Source organism: Sturnus vulgaris, chromosome Z, assembly GCF_052056855.1.
Source record: "Sturnus vulgaris isolate bStuVul1 chromosome Z, bStuVul1.hap1, whole genome shotgun sequence".
NCBI lineage: Eukaryota > Metazoa > Chordata > Aves > Passeriformes > Sturnidae > Sturnus > Sturnus vulgaris.
In genome coordinates this window covers 53,018,626-53,033,950 of record NC_142283.1, presented here as the reverse complement: position 1 = coordinate 53,033,950, position 15,325 = coordinate 53,018,626, and the positions used below count along the sequence as shown (strand labels likewise).

Sequence of the window (15,325 nt, the reverse complement as noted above, 5' to 3'; positions counted from 1 at the left end):
CCTATTTTCATTCTCTACAAGCCCTTATGAGTTCTTCTGAGCTTTCTTCTCTCCTGTTTGAGAGTTGCTGTTCTATCAGAGGTTCAAATGTCCTCCAGTTTCTCTTAATCCAGCCCACATCATTGGCAAGATCTCTGTCATTTTCCTTCAATTCTAGAAACTGTGTCTTTGTTCCCTGAAATCCTTTTTTGGTTGGTTTGTTTTTTTAATATATATTTTTTTTTAATTTGTTTTGGTTTGGTTTGGGTTTTTTTTTTTGTTTTGTTTTGCTTTGTTTTTTTTTAAATCTAATATAATTGATATGAAAAAGGGAGTATAGTTGATCTAGAAAATAAAGCAGCAGTGAGTCTCCTGTACATTGGAGGCTGTTGAAAGATCCTTGTAACCTGACCTGTAACATTTATGCTCCATAATTGTTCCTTTTATCCTCCATTTTCCTTCCCCTGGATTTCCAGTGGTTTATTTATGCACAGAGCACTTTGATAATTAAAGAGAAGTGTGTGATATGCTCGGGAGATGAGCATGTACACATGGGCCTTCTATCCATAGCATCTCTTCAATGTTTTCAGTTTGCCTGTGCTTTGACCACCACCAGAGAACCACTCAGTCTTTCTTTGAAGATTCTGGAAGTTTGTTTGGGTTTAGGCTGTTTACTTTTAACCAATTTTCCATAGAAGTGTGTGCATGTAAGAATACTGTTGCATTTCTGCATTGTCTCTTGAAGGTTTTTTTTTTTGGCTTAAATCTATAGCAGTTTGTCCTTGATTTATGTTTTTCTGTTGTGCCAAAAATAAAAGTCTATTCCATACTTTCTTCTCATGAAGATTTATCAACAACCTGGTAGTTGATAAACAGAAGTTTGTCAAGAACCTGTCTTGTCTTATAAATAATTTTCCCTATCTTGCTTTCAAATTAAGTGTTTCTGTCTTTCATACATTTTTTCACATTCTTATATATATGTTATATCAGTATTAATCTCAAAATTATGTTCTAAGAAGAGGGAGAAAAATTACTTTCTGGTTTCAGTTTAGTTCTTCTTATATATCAAAAACTGCCTTATCAGTCCTCCCCACCCTGCTACATCATGAACATGTGCATGTTTCTTTCTTTATTACAAAACCCAGGCCATTCTGGATTAATGACCTTCCAATATTTGTTTTCCTATTTTTCTGAACTTGTCACAGGCTTCTGATTCATTGTAAAAATGCAATTAGTTTGAATGGCTGTGATACATGAAGCAAATCCGTCTTGTCCATATTATTACAGGATCATCGTTGTGTGATCTGTGTATTGTGTTTTCCTTGACAATCATGAAAAATGAAACATACACTGTGATAATTCCAATCCCGTGATAGCTTATTTTATACAATTTATTTTACATCCTTTCTTAATAAATGGTTCTTGTCTGGTTGGTCTTTTAACGTTGTTTCATATACTGCCCTTAATATAGCTACATTCTGTTTCTGTCGGTTTTTAGAGATTTATTTAGTAGAGTAAGTAGACCGTTTTAAGAAAGCATGTACCAGACTTTATGCATATTTTTGCTAGGTTTTGAGTATACTTTTTAACTTCATAGCACTTGTATTTTATTATGTACAGATAACTGCAGCTGAATTTCTGCTAGGTTTTCCCTACACAAAGTAAAATGAACCTGATTTCTGTAATTTACCTAGGGACTTGTTCAGCAGGTTTTTCTAACATTCTCTTTTTCTGCTGTCAGTCATGAAATATGTGTAACAGTCTTTAACTGGATCCTAAATAATGTCAGACTTTTAATAGTGGTAAGAAATTGACTGAATTTTATTACTGCATAGATGTTCATAATTTTGCTATAAAAAAACATTTAAACATTATTTTCTTATTGAATTGCTATATGCTTTACACCAAATATACATCTCCAAAGAAATAACATATTAACTATATATATAGTCTGTATATTTATGTATTTCTGGAAATACATTAATTTCCCAGGAGTTATATGAAATTCTATGACAGACATTGTACAGGAAGTAGAAATACAGGCTTTACTTGAATGTATTTGGATTTTGACAGTTTTCACAGCTCATGGTAAAAGATTTTGTCAACCTTCCTCCAATTTCATGAAAATTTTACATAGGAACTATAGTACAGAATTATTTTATCTTACAAATATGAATCTAAGTTATTTTAAACTCTTAGTGATTCAGAAGAGCGGGATTACTATTTCCTTAAAGCACCTGCTTTGTACATAAGGCAGCACTACATGTACTTATTAGCACTGAGCTCCTTGCACAACCTGAAGTGACTGACGTGATCCATCCAAGGTAATTATTCTGTATTTTACAAACATTATACTCTTGTAAAGTCAATGAAAGCTCAAGAGCAAGTAGCTACTTGCTAGAATATGTTCCCTTCCTCAGATTCTTTTTTCTCAAAATAGCTTTATAAAAAATGCAAAAGTAGCATTTTTTAAGGCAGACTTTTTTTAGTCAGAGTATTTTGGTGAAGAGGTTACATCTAGACCTGTAGTTTTGTGCTGATGCAGCTGCTATACGACAATGATGAAATTGAAATCATGTCTTTCATGCCCTGGATTACAGTTTTTCTCTGAGTAAATAGAACAAATGAAGTTGCTTTTTTTTTTTCTTTTTTTTCTTTCTTTTTTTTTTTTTTTTTAATTGAGTTACTTTACTTTAGAGCGTTAAACCAAAGGATAATCTTCTTGCACAGGATCGAGGAGATGAGTTCACTTACACTGGGAGTGGAGGTAGAGATCTTTCTGGCAATAAAAGAATTGGAGAACATTCATTTGATCAGACATTAACACACATGAATAGGTAAGTTTTGAAGATAAAATTTTAAGGTATTCCAAAACAAAGAGTTGGGTTGTAGTGCTTTAGTTTAAAACTAATGTTTTGCTGTATCTTTTCCTCTTCTGTGCATGCTGTCATGCTGTGTTTATAAACAGCAATGCCTGTTGCTTCTAAGAGGCATTTTATAAAGCATTATGTTTTGTTGCTTTAAAGGAGCACTCGCCTCAGTGAAATACATTGCTGTATTGTTGCTGCAGCTTGCAGTCATGCCCCTGGTTAAAATTGTTCTACAGTCACCCCCAGAGGATTCTGTTTTAATTCAAAGAGAAGTTTGTCAAAACTCTTGAGCAGAAGTTTTCTAATTCTGGGTGTTTCTTTTTTAAGTTTCTTCTCTCATGGGTAAATCATTTATAAATTTAAGGCAGATGAAAGCATGTTCGTTTTCCCATGACAAAAGAAATACTTTATATTTTGCTAGCCCTTTCTTCCATCATATTTTTCTATGAAAAGCAAGGAATTAGGGTGCTGCTTTATCAAAACAGGCACTTGAAAGAGAACATATATTCAGGGGAAGAATTAGATATCTGCCTGAAGTGTTTTTCCATCCTCCAAAAGCGGGCCTGAACAAGAAGTACTCCATCCTTTTCTGTTTCTGAGAGTATAATCTGTTACACAACCGACCTCTGAAAACCTGTGGGATGCTGAGAGTCACTGAGAACTTTTGTTTGCCAGGTCTGCATTTAGATATGTTCTGCTGCTCTCAGACAGGCTGGAGAGAGAGTCTTTCAAGCTCTCTATAGGAGAAAGAGGAAAAGCCTGACTTGGCTGCTGAGAAAGGGAAGGGAGCACGTGGTATGAAAATAAACAAGAACAAGCAGGGAAGAAAGATGGAAGTAGCAATAGCTTTACAGGCATATGTAATGAATAGAACAAAGTTGTTTTGGGATACAAAATTAAAAGCTGGACACCTTAGTGTCAGCATTTCTCTCCTCTTAGTAAATGAAAAATCCACAGGCAAAACTACTTAGCTGTGAAGGCATTAGTGCACATGGAGTAACAATGTGCTGTTCTCATTTACTGAGCTTGATACAAGTTGTCAAGCACTTTAATTCAACGATTATGATGTTTTTATGTAGTTGAATCTGTATTGGTTTTGCTTGTCCAGATAGTTTTACAAGTTCTGTTTTTATAAGGGAAACATTTTTAATGTTGGAATAATGTCCCTGTCTCTCACTGTTCTCTACAATGTGGGTTCTATCCTTGTGCCATGTCTGTTTATAACCTATATTATTTCTTCTGTTTTGAGATCCATCATTTGTGTTGTGCCTGATTCTGAAGGGTTTGCAATCCCTTCAAGTCAGGCTGTGGTAGTAGAAATACTGTTTCTTATGGCAGCTTGGTCATACTGTCTTACTCCATGTTTCTGTGAGAGGGTCTTTATAGGTAAAGGGCTTATTTGTTCTTTAATTAGCTACTATGATTCTGAGTCCTTCTCCGAGGTATTTTATATATTATGTGAGAAAGGTAGGGTACTTAGAGCTTTTTTGAATGGTTTTTATGTATTTTTTTCTCTATGCATTTTTCATCATATTCATTGCTTTCGTGTACACACTTAAAAAGCTTTGAAGTCTATTGATGGGGGATAGCAGTATGGAAAATTTGCCTTCTGTTATAATTTTCGTTTCCTCAATGCTATTTATTTATATTTTATTTATTATATTTAAGGGATTATTTTTAAAAATGAAGAATATTGAGTCAAAAAGGATTGGTTTGTTTTATCTAGCAATTTCACATGAGTTTTTATCTGGAACTTAGACAATGTATTTAGAGTTCCCATCTTTTCTTCTTACTATGCATTTTAGTGTGGATCTCATTTTTTCATTCAATTCTGCTAAAAAAACATACCTAAAGGCCTATGCTGCTTGATAAAGCAAAATTAGACAAAGTTAGACATATATGGCTTAATTATGTTAAGTCTCAAAACTCGGTTGGGTGAAGCAGTCTAGCTTATGAAGAATTTAAATGTCTTCTAGGGCACTGGCCCTTAACTGTGATGCCCCACTGGATGACAAAAACGGAGCAGAATCAAAGAATTGGAGAGCTGGTAAACCAGTCAGAGTAGTGCGCAGTTCGAAAGGACGGCGGATCAGCAAGTATGCCCCAGAGGAAGGCAACAGATACGATGGCATTTACAAGGTATTCCGATCTCTACAACATAAAATTTCTCTTAATCTGTTTTTTAAAGCCTCATATGTGTTAGTCTGCAAATTCTTCATTTTTACTTGACAAGTGAACCAAAATGAAATTATTCAGAGCAGTGATAATAGAACATAATCTGTAATAGGATATATAGGATTGAATATGTAAGTTGCTTTGAGTGTGCTTGTTGAGCTAAATTCATCCCTAAAATCAGATTATTTCATTATTTTTTCAGTCCTTCCAGCTGTATCCTAGCCTTTTGTTTGTTTAAAGACTTCTCAGTTTCTGAAACAAAGGAGTGTACCTTTTAAGACCACTGTACTTACAAGAAATAAAAAAATTTCACAGTTGAGGGAAGAACCTCTGTATATAATAATAATAATAATAGTAATAATAATAATAATCATCATCATAATAATAGTAGTGATGCATAAATCAGTCTTGTCATTTCTTCTTGAACAGTTGAAGTATGACAATGTGCATGTGTTCGACTTGCAATAAAATAATGGCTGTAATTTTGTATTGTTCTTTAGGTGGTGAAATACTGGCCAGAAATCGGAAAATGTGGATTTTTAGTTTGGCGGTATCTTCTGAGGAGAGATGATGTTGAGCCTGCACCTTGGACTTCAGAAGGAATGGAGCGGTCAAAGAAGCTGGGTCTAAGTGTACAGGTTGGCATCAGGACTAGGATAGTTGTTCTCGTTCTTAGTTCCAGTAACCAAATTCCAGAGAAAGAAATCAGTTAAATTAAAGCTCCTTTGTTTTTCTTGTACTTCACTGTGGCAGCTGTAGATATTAAAAACCACTACAGATTATATACAAATTGAAAGAATCCTGTAATAGTGACAGGAAAAAAGCAGAAGGAACTGCGAATGAAGCTTTCTGCCCTAGCAGTAAACTGGTTTGTTTATATGGATTGGAAAACCAGAATTGGTGTCCAGTTTTGTGATTTGTAGGATGGAACAAATTTTTCTACAGGTGACTAGAGTCTGTCTGAGAAACCAAAAAAAATTGTGCATTTTAATATATCTTTCTCCTCATGTGACTGAGTGTATTTAGCCAAAGATATAGGTTGATCCATGAAAATTTTGGCATTGCAGAATCCATGAAAGATGGAAAGAATTAATATGTATTCTTGGCAAGGCAATGGTATATTTTACAGCATCCCATCATCTCCCTGATTTATTTGTGCTTACAAACGGTACAGATACACTATTTAATACAGCTGTGTATGGATTAGGTTCCTTGACTTGACTGTGCTTTCTTAATGATAGGTACTAATTTAAATGTTTTCTCCATAATATAGGATTTAAAAATTATTTTGTAATTACTTTACTATGTAATCATAGGGGTCTAAATTCTTTTAGAAGTCACTCCTTTTGGTATTTGGTTATTCCTGTATGCCAGTGATTTTTGTTTTAAATCTGTGCTTTTTAATTTTAGTATCCAGAAGGCTATTTGGAAGCCATGGCTAGTAAGGAGAAGAAAGATAAAGTAAAAAAGCAAACTGTGAAACAGGAGCCAACCAGCCAAAGTAACGGAAACCAGAAAAGGACAATTGATGATGGTATTTCTTTTTTACTTCTTCAGCATTCATCAGCAAAGTCTGTCATGTTACTATTTCTAAGCCATGAAATGTTTGTAGAAGTGAAGCTGTTTGGAATACTAATGTAAATTATGTGATAAGCACATGCTCTTTAATTAAGTAGTAGTGTAGGGGTCTTAATCCTTCTTACTACTCCTACTGTGTTTTTTGCTCTTAGGCTCTGCAAAAAAATGAACACAGTGCAACTGTGTGCTGCAATCCAAAACCTTGATGGACAATATGAGCTGGAGTAGGAATTTGTTTGCTATATTTCATGCACGTAATCCATATTAATAAATGTTTCCTTCTAGAAAAAGTTCTGTCTTTCCCTTCTATTAGTTCAGACTAACACTGTTGTTACTGTGTCTGATGGTCACCATCTTAAGCAGGTACAGAGGAACCTACAAATACACCCAAAGCCATGAGGATGGGAGATGGAGGGAAAGGAGAAGCTTTCCAGCTGACCCAAGAGCAGCAATGGCTGATTAGAGAAGACTGCATGAACCAGAAGCTATGGGATGAAGTACTTGCTTCTCTTAAGGAAGGACCAGTATGTTTGTTCCATGCATAACTTTTATTGTTTGCATTTTCTTTATATTATTAGGAGAAACCTTGAGTCCCTCTTAAAACCTCATTTGTTTGTTGAACTTTTGCTAAATATGGACTGACTGACATTACTTTTATTTGTAAGACTTGTATTTCAAGAAAATAAGTCTCGCTTGTGCAATTTGCTCTTGAGGAGTAGGTTAATGCCTCCACAATAGAGACCTTTTCTTGCTCATAATCCAACCTGAAGTTAAAAGTGGATTTTTATTTATTATCATTTTTGAAGAGAGTATGTTTTCTCTGATATAATAAGTGTATTTTTATGCTGTGCTAATGTCAGAAATCAGACATGAAGAAAGATTGTTTTAGCCACTATGTTTTGTTTAGACAGAAAATAATTTAATGGCAGGTTCCCTAGAGACATATGCCCCATCACTCAAAGTGTTCAAGGTCAGGCTGGAGGGGGCCCTGAACAACCCAGTCTAGTGGAAGATTCCCTGCCTATGGCGTGGGGCTTCATATAGGTGTTATTTATGTCCGTTCCAACCCAAACCATTCTCTGATTATATGATTCTTCGATTTGTAGAAGAGCAGGGAAATTAAGTCATTAAAGACCTGCTTCCTGATAACTTCTAGAGAGCTGTGCTCAGAGATATGAAGGACTTAAGAACTTCTGGAAGTACATAATCTTTATGTAGTTAGTGGCATTTATGAGAACTGTAATGGAGTTTGTCTATTTTTTTCCTTTGCCCTACATTAGAATTTTCTGAAGAAACTGGAACAATCCTTTATGTGTGTCTGCTGCCAGGAGCTGGTTTACCAGCCAGTGACAACAGAGTGCCTCCACAACGTCTGTAAAGTAAGAATAAACTGCCTTGCTCTGGGCTGTTTTCTTGGCTCTGAGACACCAGTCACCAAAAGCCATATGCATTTTAGAAAGACAATAATAATTGCATAACATTCTGAGCAAAAACAGGCAAAAAGTTTCCATTCAGTGTTTGCTGTGTAAACACCTTAATTTTGTGTAATGATGAGTAGAAGTATGGTTCTTATAGTTTCTGATAGACATAATGAGTGAGGTTTACCATTGCTGTTGTGCCTTTGTGGTCAGTGAAGGTGTGCTAAGAATTGGTTAGGTCCACAGGTTAGATTTTGGTACAATATCAATGATTTAATTTTACATAGTTAAGAAATAAAATGAGATTTTATAATTTTATAAGTCTCTATTAAGAGCTGTGAAAGGGTGGGAGTAAATACCCTAGAAAATTCTTTGGGCTCATTCAGAGAAAGTTATGTTATCTTGTTAATCATGGCATTGTTCAGGTTTTGTGGGAGCCATGGATGTCAGTACATTACTTATGTGTCTCAAAATCTTGGTCAGTTCGAGTTAATGTAAGGAGCTTGGAATCAAATCTGGACCGGAGTTAATTTTATAGCACTGGTGTGTACAGAATCATGCACTGAACTGTGCATATTTGAATGGTGCCTTCCATACCCAGTATTTCTGCCTGAGGCACTAAAAGGACTCAAAATATCCTCATCCTAGTATAGTATTGGGTAATGCAAGCCTGCTGTTTGAGAAGATACCACTCCAGTAAAAATCAGGGCATTGTTATGTGTGGCCTGCACACATGGAATGATTATGTCTTGTTGAAAAACATAAGAAATATTGTGAAGTTAATATTTAGAATTGTGGAAATTGGAAAATCATTAAAAGAGAAAGAACAGAAATCTGAATGGCAAGAAACCCAGAAAGCACATTATTTGAAGATACCAGTATATATTTGAGAATACAATATGACATCCATTTAAAGTTGTAAGGAATAGTTTGATAGTAAGCTGCTGTTGCTGTTTGGACACAGATCTGCCCTAAAAAATTTGAGATGCTCATCAGTCTGCAGTAATGTTGTAAGGATGACGGCACAGATGCTAATGCGCTTCAGTTTGTATTAGCCTACATGTATCTGTAAGGCTAAACTGAATCTATTCTGATCAGGTAGACGGAGATTGCTACATAAACAGTATATGTGGTATATTCACCTTCCTCTTGATATGAAGCTCTGGAAAAGTACAGCAATCTGTGGAGCTGTAAGGAAGCTGAGGATTGGCTGTGACTTACAGGGAGGCACTAGTGGAAATGAAGGGGAAACCTCAGTAGTGATTTAATTCCTCCCAAGCACAGTGTTTAGAAGAGTTCCTTTGCTAGGATATTTTAGTCACAGGCAGAGTCAGGCACCAGAGGGCTTGGCAAAGACTTCCTTTTTTCTGGTGCTACAGCAGATTGTGCCTTTGGTTGACAGTGATTCCTTACTTTTTGTTGGTTAAGCTGTCGGTCAGAAGGAAAGTTGTTGCAATTTACTTCTCTGTCTTGGTATGTCCCAGAGTTGTTTACAGCGCTCCTTCAGAGCAGAAGTGTTCACCTGCCCTGCCTGCCGCCATGACCTGGGGAAGGGCTACACCATGGCTCCCAACAAGGTCCTGCAGACACTCCTGGACCAGTTCTTTCCGGGCTACAGCAAAGGACGGTGATGTGCTCAGACCCTTCCGTGCTCCTCCCGGTGACTTTATAGACAGTAAAGGGGAATAAACATGGGGAATTCAGCAGTGGACCAGCCAGCTTGGTGGGACTCAATATATTGTCACATTTCAAAGCAGCTAACCCTCTTCCCCTCATAGCCATTTCTTGGTGTTGTAAGAACTCTAATTCTCAGCTGTCTTTGAACATCAAGGGTAGCTTTGGCCAGTTAACTAATAGTTTTTAAAGAAGAAAAAAAACAAAAAAAAAAGAAAAAGAAAAGCCTCAGCTCTTACTGGCCTAGCTGATGCTTAATTTATGATTTGGTTTTTTGAAACTACCTCAGGACAGAGGAAAGTAAATTGTGTCAAACAGTGAAACAATGTTGGGGATAAAAAAAAAAAAGTTAGTGTTGTTTTAGCTACACACTGCCTCCTGAATATTAGTCGTGCCTGGTCCATGTGGTTTGATTTACAAAAAAAAAAAAAAAAAACCAAAAAAAACCAAAAAAGAAAAGAAAAAAAAAAAAAGAAAAAAACCACAACCTAATAACAAAACCCAAACCAAAAGAAAAACCCACAAAAAACCAGGAAAAAGAAACAGATTCAGCACTTAAGCCATTTGGATTAAGCAGCAAATTCTGTGGTGTGCATAATCCCTTTTTTGTCTTTTTCTTCTATTATGCTGTATTTTTTTTGCAAGAACGGGCTGATTTTTAGTCTATTTTTGTGAGCTTCATTGTGCTTTTCTTGTATCTTATGCAAGTTGACTACTAATGACTAATGAGAACAATATGAATGCATTGTTGCTGCATTAGTGTAAAGTGATCTGTGTTTTTTTGCACTTAAAGAGGGTATTCAAGACACTCTAGTTGTGTAAAAAATAGTTCATATTAAAAAAGCCACTTCTGTATTAGTTAAACTGTATGCTTTTAGTAGGTCTTGTATCAGTGGCAATACATCTACACAGCATTAAAGGCAGTGCTAGCTTGGAGAGGGTTCAAATCGCTTCATATTGTGATCTGAAATTTTATATACAATATATCCTCCCCAAAAATATACCTTATTAAATATTTTATGATTCAGAAAATTTGCTATTTTGTTTTTACTATTATCCACTTAATTAAGTCATCAGATTTTTACAGAATTTATTTTTCAGATTAGTAAATGCTTTCCTTAGGTGGCCTTGTTTTTCTGGTGTGAGGCTTTATATTCCTTAACTCATTTCTCAATGAAAAGAACACCTAATTTTAAAAACAGCCAAACAGCTCCAAACCAAGATCCAGAGGTGACATTGGTACCCATGGACTCGCTCACAGCCTGTGGGGTTCCTGCACGGTTGCTCAGGTGGGTGGGTGACTCAGATTCCCTCTGTGGGCACTGAGGTTGCAGTGACAGCCTGTGGCCCACAGTGCTACAGGTAGCTCAGTATTTTCTGGAGAAAACAGTGTGACTTCACAACAGCCATTGCTTCTGTGCAGTAAGCTCATTGGGCTTGTGGCTTTCAACCTTTTAGCTGAGTACTGTAAAATATTTTAGTGCTTTGTTTTCCATTGGATAGATTTTACCAATTAAGTCAATTTTTTTAATTTTAATCAATTAAGATCAGTGTCATCGGTTTGAGGTCTACAGTGAGAAGTTATCTGCTTCATACAAAAATGCACAAACCAATTTTTAATATACTTTTTCAGTGACATAATCAAGTGACATGAAACTGCTTTTAACAAACATTAAAGCAGCTTGTCAAGACTGGAAAATTAGATCGGCAACAGAGAAAGACTATCCTTTCCTTGCATTATAAGTCTGCAGTGTGATTTTTTTACATCCTTAGTACTGTATCAATAGCTACTGAAAAACACCCTTCTCAGCAGTGAATTCTAGAGTAAAATAATTCTTATTTTCTTCACTATATATTAAGATGATTTAGGATGTTTTTCACATAAAAACTGGTATCTGACCTGACTTTCCTTTAATGAAAGCCTGTCTCCTATCATCTGCAGTCTCTTTATGTAAAGCCCCCTACTGAATTCATAAAGTAGGTGATGAAAAAGTTGCAGTCCCAAAACTTTTACTGTAACGGACATAAAATTTAAAGTACTTAAAATATTGCTGTGAACATCAACCTCATTTGTGTCACTCTAGAGTTCCCCAGGCTGAGTGTGCATGTAGATCTTCAGGAAGAGGTTAAGTAGTGGGTAGCTGTAAGGTGCAAAACTGTGCCGTTCTTGTCTGTGGTCTCAATGTTGCTGAGCACCTGTTTCCTAATTCACCAAAACTGTGCTTTTTGTGGCTGAACGAGTTGTTCCCTTCAGGGTGCTCACATACATCAAACGGACAGCTCTGTACAGACCTGGGCAGGTTCCTTTCCAATGTGCTCACAGCACAGAGGTCTGACTTGTAAGGATTGGTTTTATGTAAATTTGATTTGGAATATGCTGGAAAAGGCTCCTGTTTAAGGTCTGAGCTCTGGCTACTGCGTGATTTAATGTGGCATTCACTGTGCGTTGCAGGAGGGCTCTGGGCTCAGTGCTGTGAATCAGTTTTACACAAGCTGTATATAAAGTAGGGCAAACTGAGTGCTCTCTATAAAAAAGCGCCAGAGAGAGACTTGAGAAACTGTGGAAAGAGAACATTTTTTTTACTTAAGGTTTAAGTAATACTAAGCAGTTCACAGTGGTCTTTTATGCTTTCTCCAGAATAAGAGAAAATTAGATGCAACTACTAAGAAAAAAAGGATGTGATATACAACAAGATTAAGTTTGTTACTGCTTGGTAAAATGGATCATTCTGTCTCATTAAAAAAAATCTGAGGCTTATTTAAATATTATTCTCTGGCAGTATTTTCCTTCGTGTAAGTTTATTGCTGGTGTGGCAATTGTCATAAATCGGACCTTAAGCTCCATAATTTCATACTGCTCTGTTGGACAAATCCAGCTGAAAAGTTTAAATCCAAAACATGACACCACTTAAAATTTTCACCAATTTTATTAGACTACTAACACTGATAGGTAAAAAAAATCAGTACGAAATATTAACACTAGCAATGCTAGTGGTAATACGTGAAGTAAATTAAAAAATCTACTTCACCGCTTTTTTACAAAATATAAACAATTATTTCTGCAGTTAATATTTATTAGTACTGCCTTACGTATCTGCATCTTTTCTACTTTTTAAACTGTATCTTCCATGCCACTTTGCAAATTGGGTGTTAATTATTAAAATTTTAGCACAAAACAGACAAAATGATGAATCAAGGCAACTTCCAACATCAACTGCTGTTGAACAATCACATTTTGTTTGCACTTAACATACTGATTGTATTTACATTTTAACTGCAGTGGTTCAATAAACAAACGTGGTGATTATTCAAAATATACATAGTATAAATATCCCCAAGAAATCAGGAAAGGGCCATTCTGATGGAGTCAAAAATGCAGGCAGCTGGAAGCAGTCTTAGGAAGATGCTCTCTTCTGCTCAGAAAATGGAGATTCATAGGCTTCCATTGGTGGGCAGGTGCAAACCAGATGCTGATCTCCATATATGTCATCAATGCGAGCAATTGTGGGCCAAAACTTGCTTTCAGGCTTCACAAATGGCTAAGAGAGATAAAATAACCCAACCATCTTAGCTTTTCCACCAAATAAAGACACAAAATTATAACAGAACTTTAGGAGCTTGAAGAACTCTAAGTGCTGTGAAAGTAGATGTTTTAGGTGAAGTCATCCTTCAAATCTATTTGCAGTCTCTGAGAGTTAACAAGCATGTATAATAAAAGTGACAGTTAAAAGAATGCTTAGATTTTAAAAAAAGTATATTCATGTCCTCTAAAACATGCTTGCAAAGAAGCAGTTTTCATGAGATGAAAGAAAACTTCATTATCCCTTGAACAACTGGCTTTCAGATAGGAATGAAGGAAAAGCAGAGGACACTGCTGTGCTGTTCAGTATAGTTACAATATAATACTTAAAGGAAAGTGGAATAGTGATGCAGTTGAATTCTTACTATTTGAAACAGTACATACCACTAAAATACTTGCAATTAAATTTCAGAGCAGAAAGGTTGGTTACACATACATTTAGCTGCTATGACTGTGAAAGTGATTAAGGAGTTCTGATATCAGAGTCCAGCTCCAATCTGACCTTTATAGCAAGTCCGTATTGGTATTGGTTTCCCCATGTTGACCTTGGGGCATCTGGTCATACCTCATGCAAGTTCTTGTAAGCAAAGCTTTGAATGTCAGTGTGTGGGACTCTGCTTTGGGAGCCTTTGGTGCAATATATCAGAACTGAACAGGCTGTTTCCAATAGGAATAAATATTCAGTGCTAAAGTGTTAGAATTCAGAAATCCAAGTCAGCAACTGTGTGCAAAGACTTTTTTTTTGGAGATCTTCTTTCGTTGTCTTTAAAAACTAAACTAAAATGAAACTGTGGTAGAGTTCACACACCTAAAAACTGAGCAACAATAAAATGGCTCTGAAGTTTTCATTCTTACCACATTACTTCATCTCCAACTGACTAAGAAACCACAGAGCACAAAGCATATTTATGTATTACCACACCACGAAGTTTCCATTATGTACTCACCAGTGGGAATGCTGCCACTTCTCTGGAGTAGGGACGATCCCACTTGGAAGAAGTGACACAGTTCAGAGTATGTGGTGACATCTACAAGAAACAAGACATGATGAGAGCAAGAAATTACTGAATTTAGTTGAACTTATCCGTGTGAAGCCTTCTTCAAGTTCACATTACCACATATAAATAATTACTGTCTTGAGAATGCTGTTTGTCTGGGGGAAAAAAAGGCAGATTTAAACCAGGAGGCAAGTCAGTATTTGGGTTTTTTTTCAGTTTCCCTTAAGGTGTTACCCAAGGCCTGAATATGCTTTTGGCTTTTCACTTAACTTAAAATTCAGTACACGATTAAAAGAGTTGAACAGAACTTGAGCTGATATCAAGTTGTTTTAGCATTGCTAAAATAATTCAATCCTTATTTTATTATTAATGTTAAGGTAATTCTATTACCGTCTTAAGCCAGTGAAATAAGTGTCTCTCCTTCATTACTTTGAGATGGCCTTGAAATATAAATTAAGTGCTTGTGGAAATAACTTTCTCTGCTCTGTCAGCAAAGGCCTGACTTCTCACTTGAAAAAGTCAAAATGCAAATTTTGAAAAAGTTGAAGGTTTCTCAATAAAGTCTTGTGTTCACTGTTGTGCACCGTTACTTTTGAGAGTACTGAAAGACCAGGAAGTGGATTTCTGTGTTCTCAAAGATTAGGCTGATGCTTGTACCTTGCTCTGTATGCCATCTTACCTTTAGCGGGTTAATCTGGGGGTCCATCCTGCCCTCCTCTATTTCAGCAATTTCCTGCCGAATACTGATCATTGCATCACAAAATCTGTCCAGCTCTGCTTTGTCTTCAGACTCTGTAGGTTCAATCATAAGTGTCCCTGCCACTGGCCAGGACATGGTTGGAGCATGAAAACCTGGTGACAATAGCATAAATCAGACACTGACAATAGAGTATGAGATAATACATGCATTAGCTGTCAGCAGATTCACAAATTCAGTCCTTTCTCTACAAAAATCTGTTTAGGATTGAACTCACTGGTAGTGTTACTGGCACTGTACTTTAGGGGAGAGAGAGACTTTTCAAGTATCTTCGTTTTTAACACTGAAGCTTATCA

The 15,325-nt window shown here is 36.1% G+C and overlaps 2 protein-coding genes across 6 annotated transcripts in view; one reads left to right on the top strand and one right to left on the bottom strand.

Annotated features, from left to right (window-relative positions):
* The window catches only part of UHRF2 (ubiquitin like with PHD and ring finger domains 2), a 78,643-nt gene extending 67,917 nt beyond the window's left edge, over positions 1-10,726 (top strand). For 2 of the 5 annotated variants that reach the window (XM_088155874.1, XM_088155876.1), the window contains exons 10-16: positions 2,677-2,816; positions 4,826-4,988; positions 5,525-5,662; positions 6,435-6,558; positions 6,963-7,126; positions 7,883-7,981; positions 9,505-10,726. In XM_088155874.1, coding sequence (XP_088012000.1) covers positions 2,677-2,816; positions 4,826-4,988; positions 5,525-5,662; positions 6,435-6,558; positions 6,963-7,126; positions 7,883-7,981; positions 9,505-9,651 — 975 coding nt within the window. In that variant the 3' untranslated portion in view covers positions 9,652-10,726. The remainder of the gene's footprint in view (positions 1-2,676; positions 2,817-4,825; positions 4,989-5,524; positions 5,663-6,434; positions 6,559-6,962; positions 7,127-7,882; positions 7,982-9,504) is intronic. The other 3 variants (XM_014876149.2, XM_014876075.2, XM_088155875.1) reach the window with 3 other exon arrangements.
* A 1,876-nt stretch (positions 10,727-12,602) lies between these two features.
* Positions 12,603-15,325, bottom strand: part of GLDC (glycine decarboxylase) — a 37,077-nt gene continuing 34,354 nt past the window's right edge. Inside the window, exons 23-25 of the mRNA XM_014875950.2 lie at positions 14,952-15,124; positions 14,222-14,302; positions 12,603-13,233 (exon numbers count right to left, since the gene is read on the bottom strand). Of these exons, the coding sequence (XP_014731436.1) occupies positions 13,090-13,233; positions 14,222-14,302; positions 14,952-15,124 (398 nt within the window). The 3' untranslated portion in view covers positions 12,603-13,089. The remainder of the gene's footprint in view (positions 13,234-14,221; positions 14,303-14,951; positions 15,125-15,325) is intronic.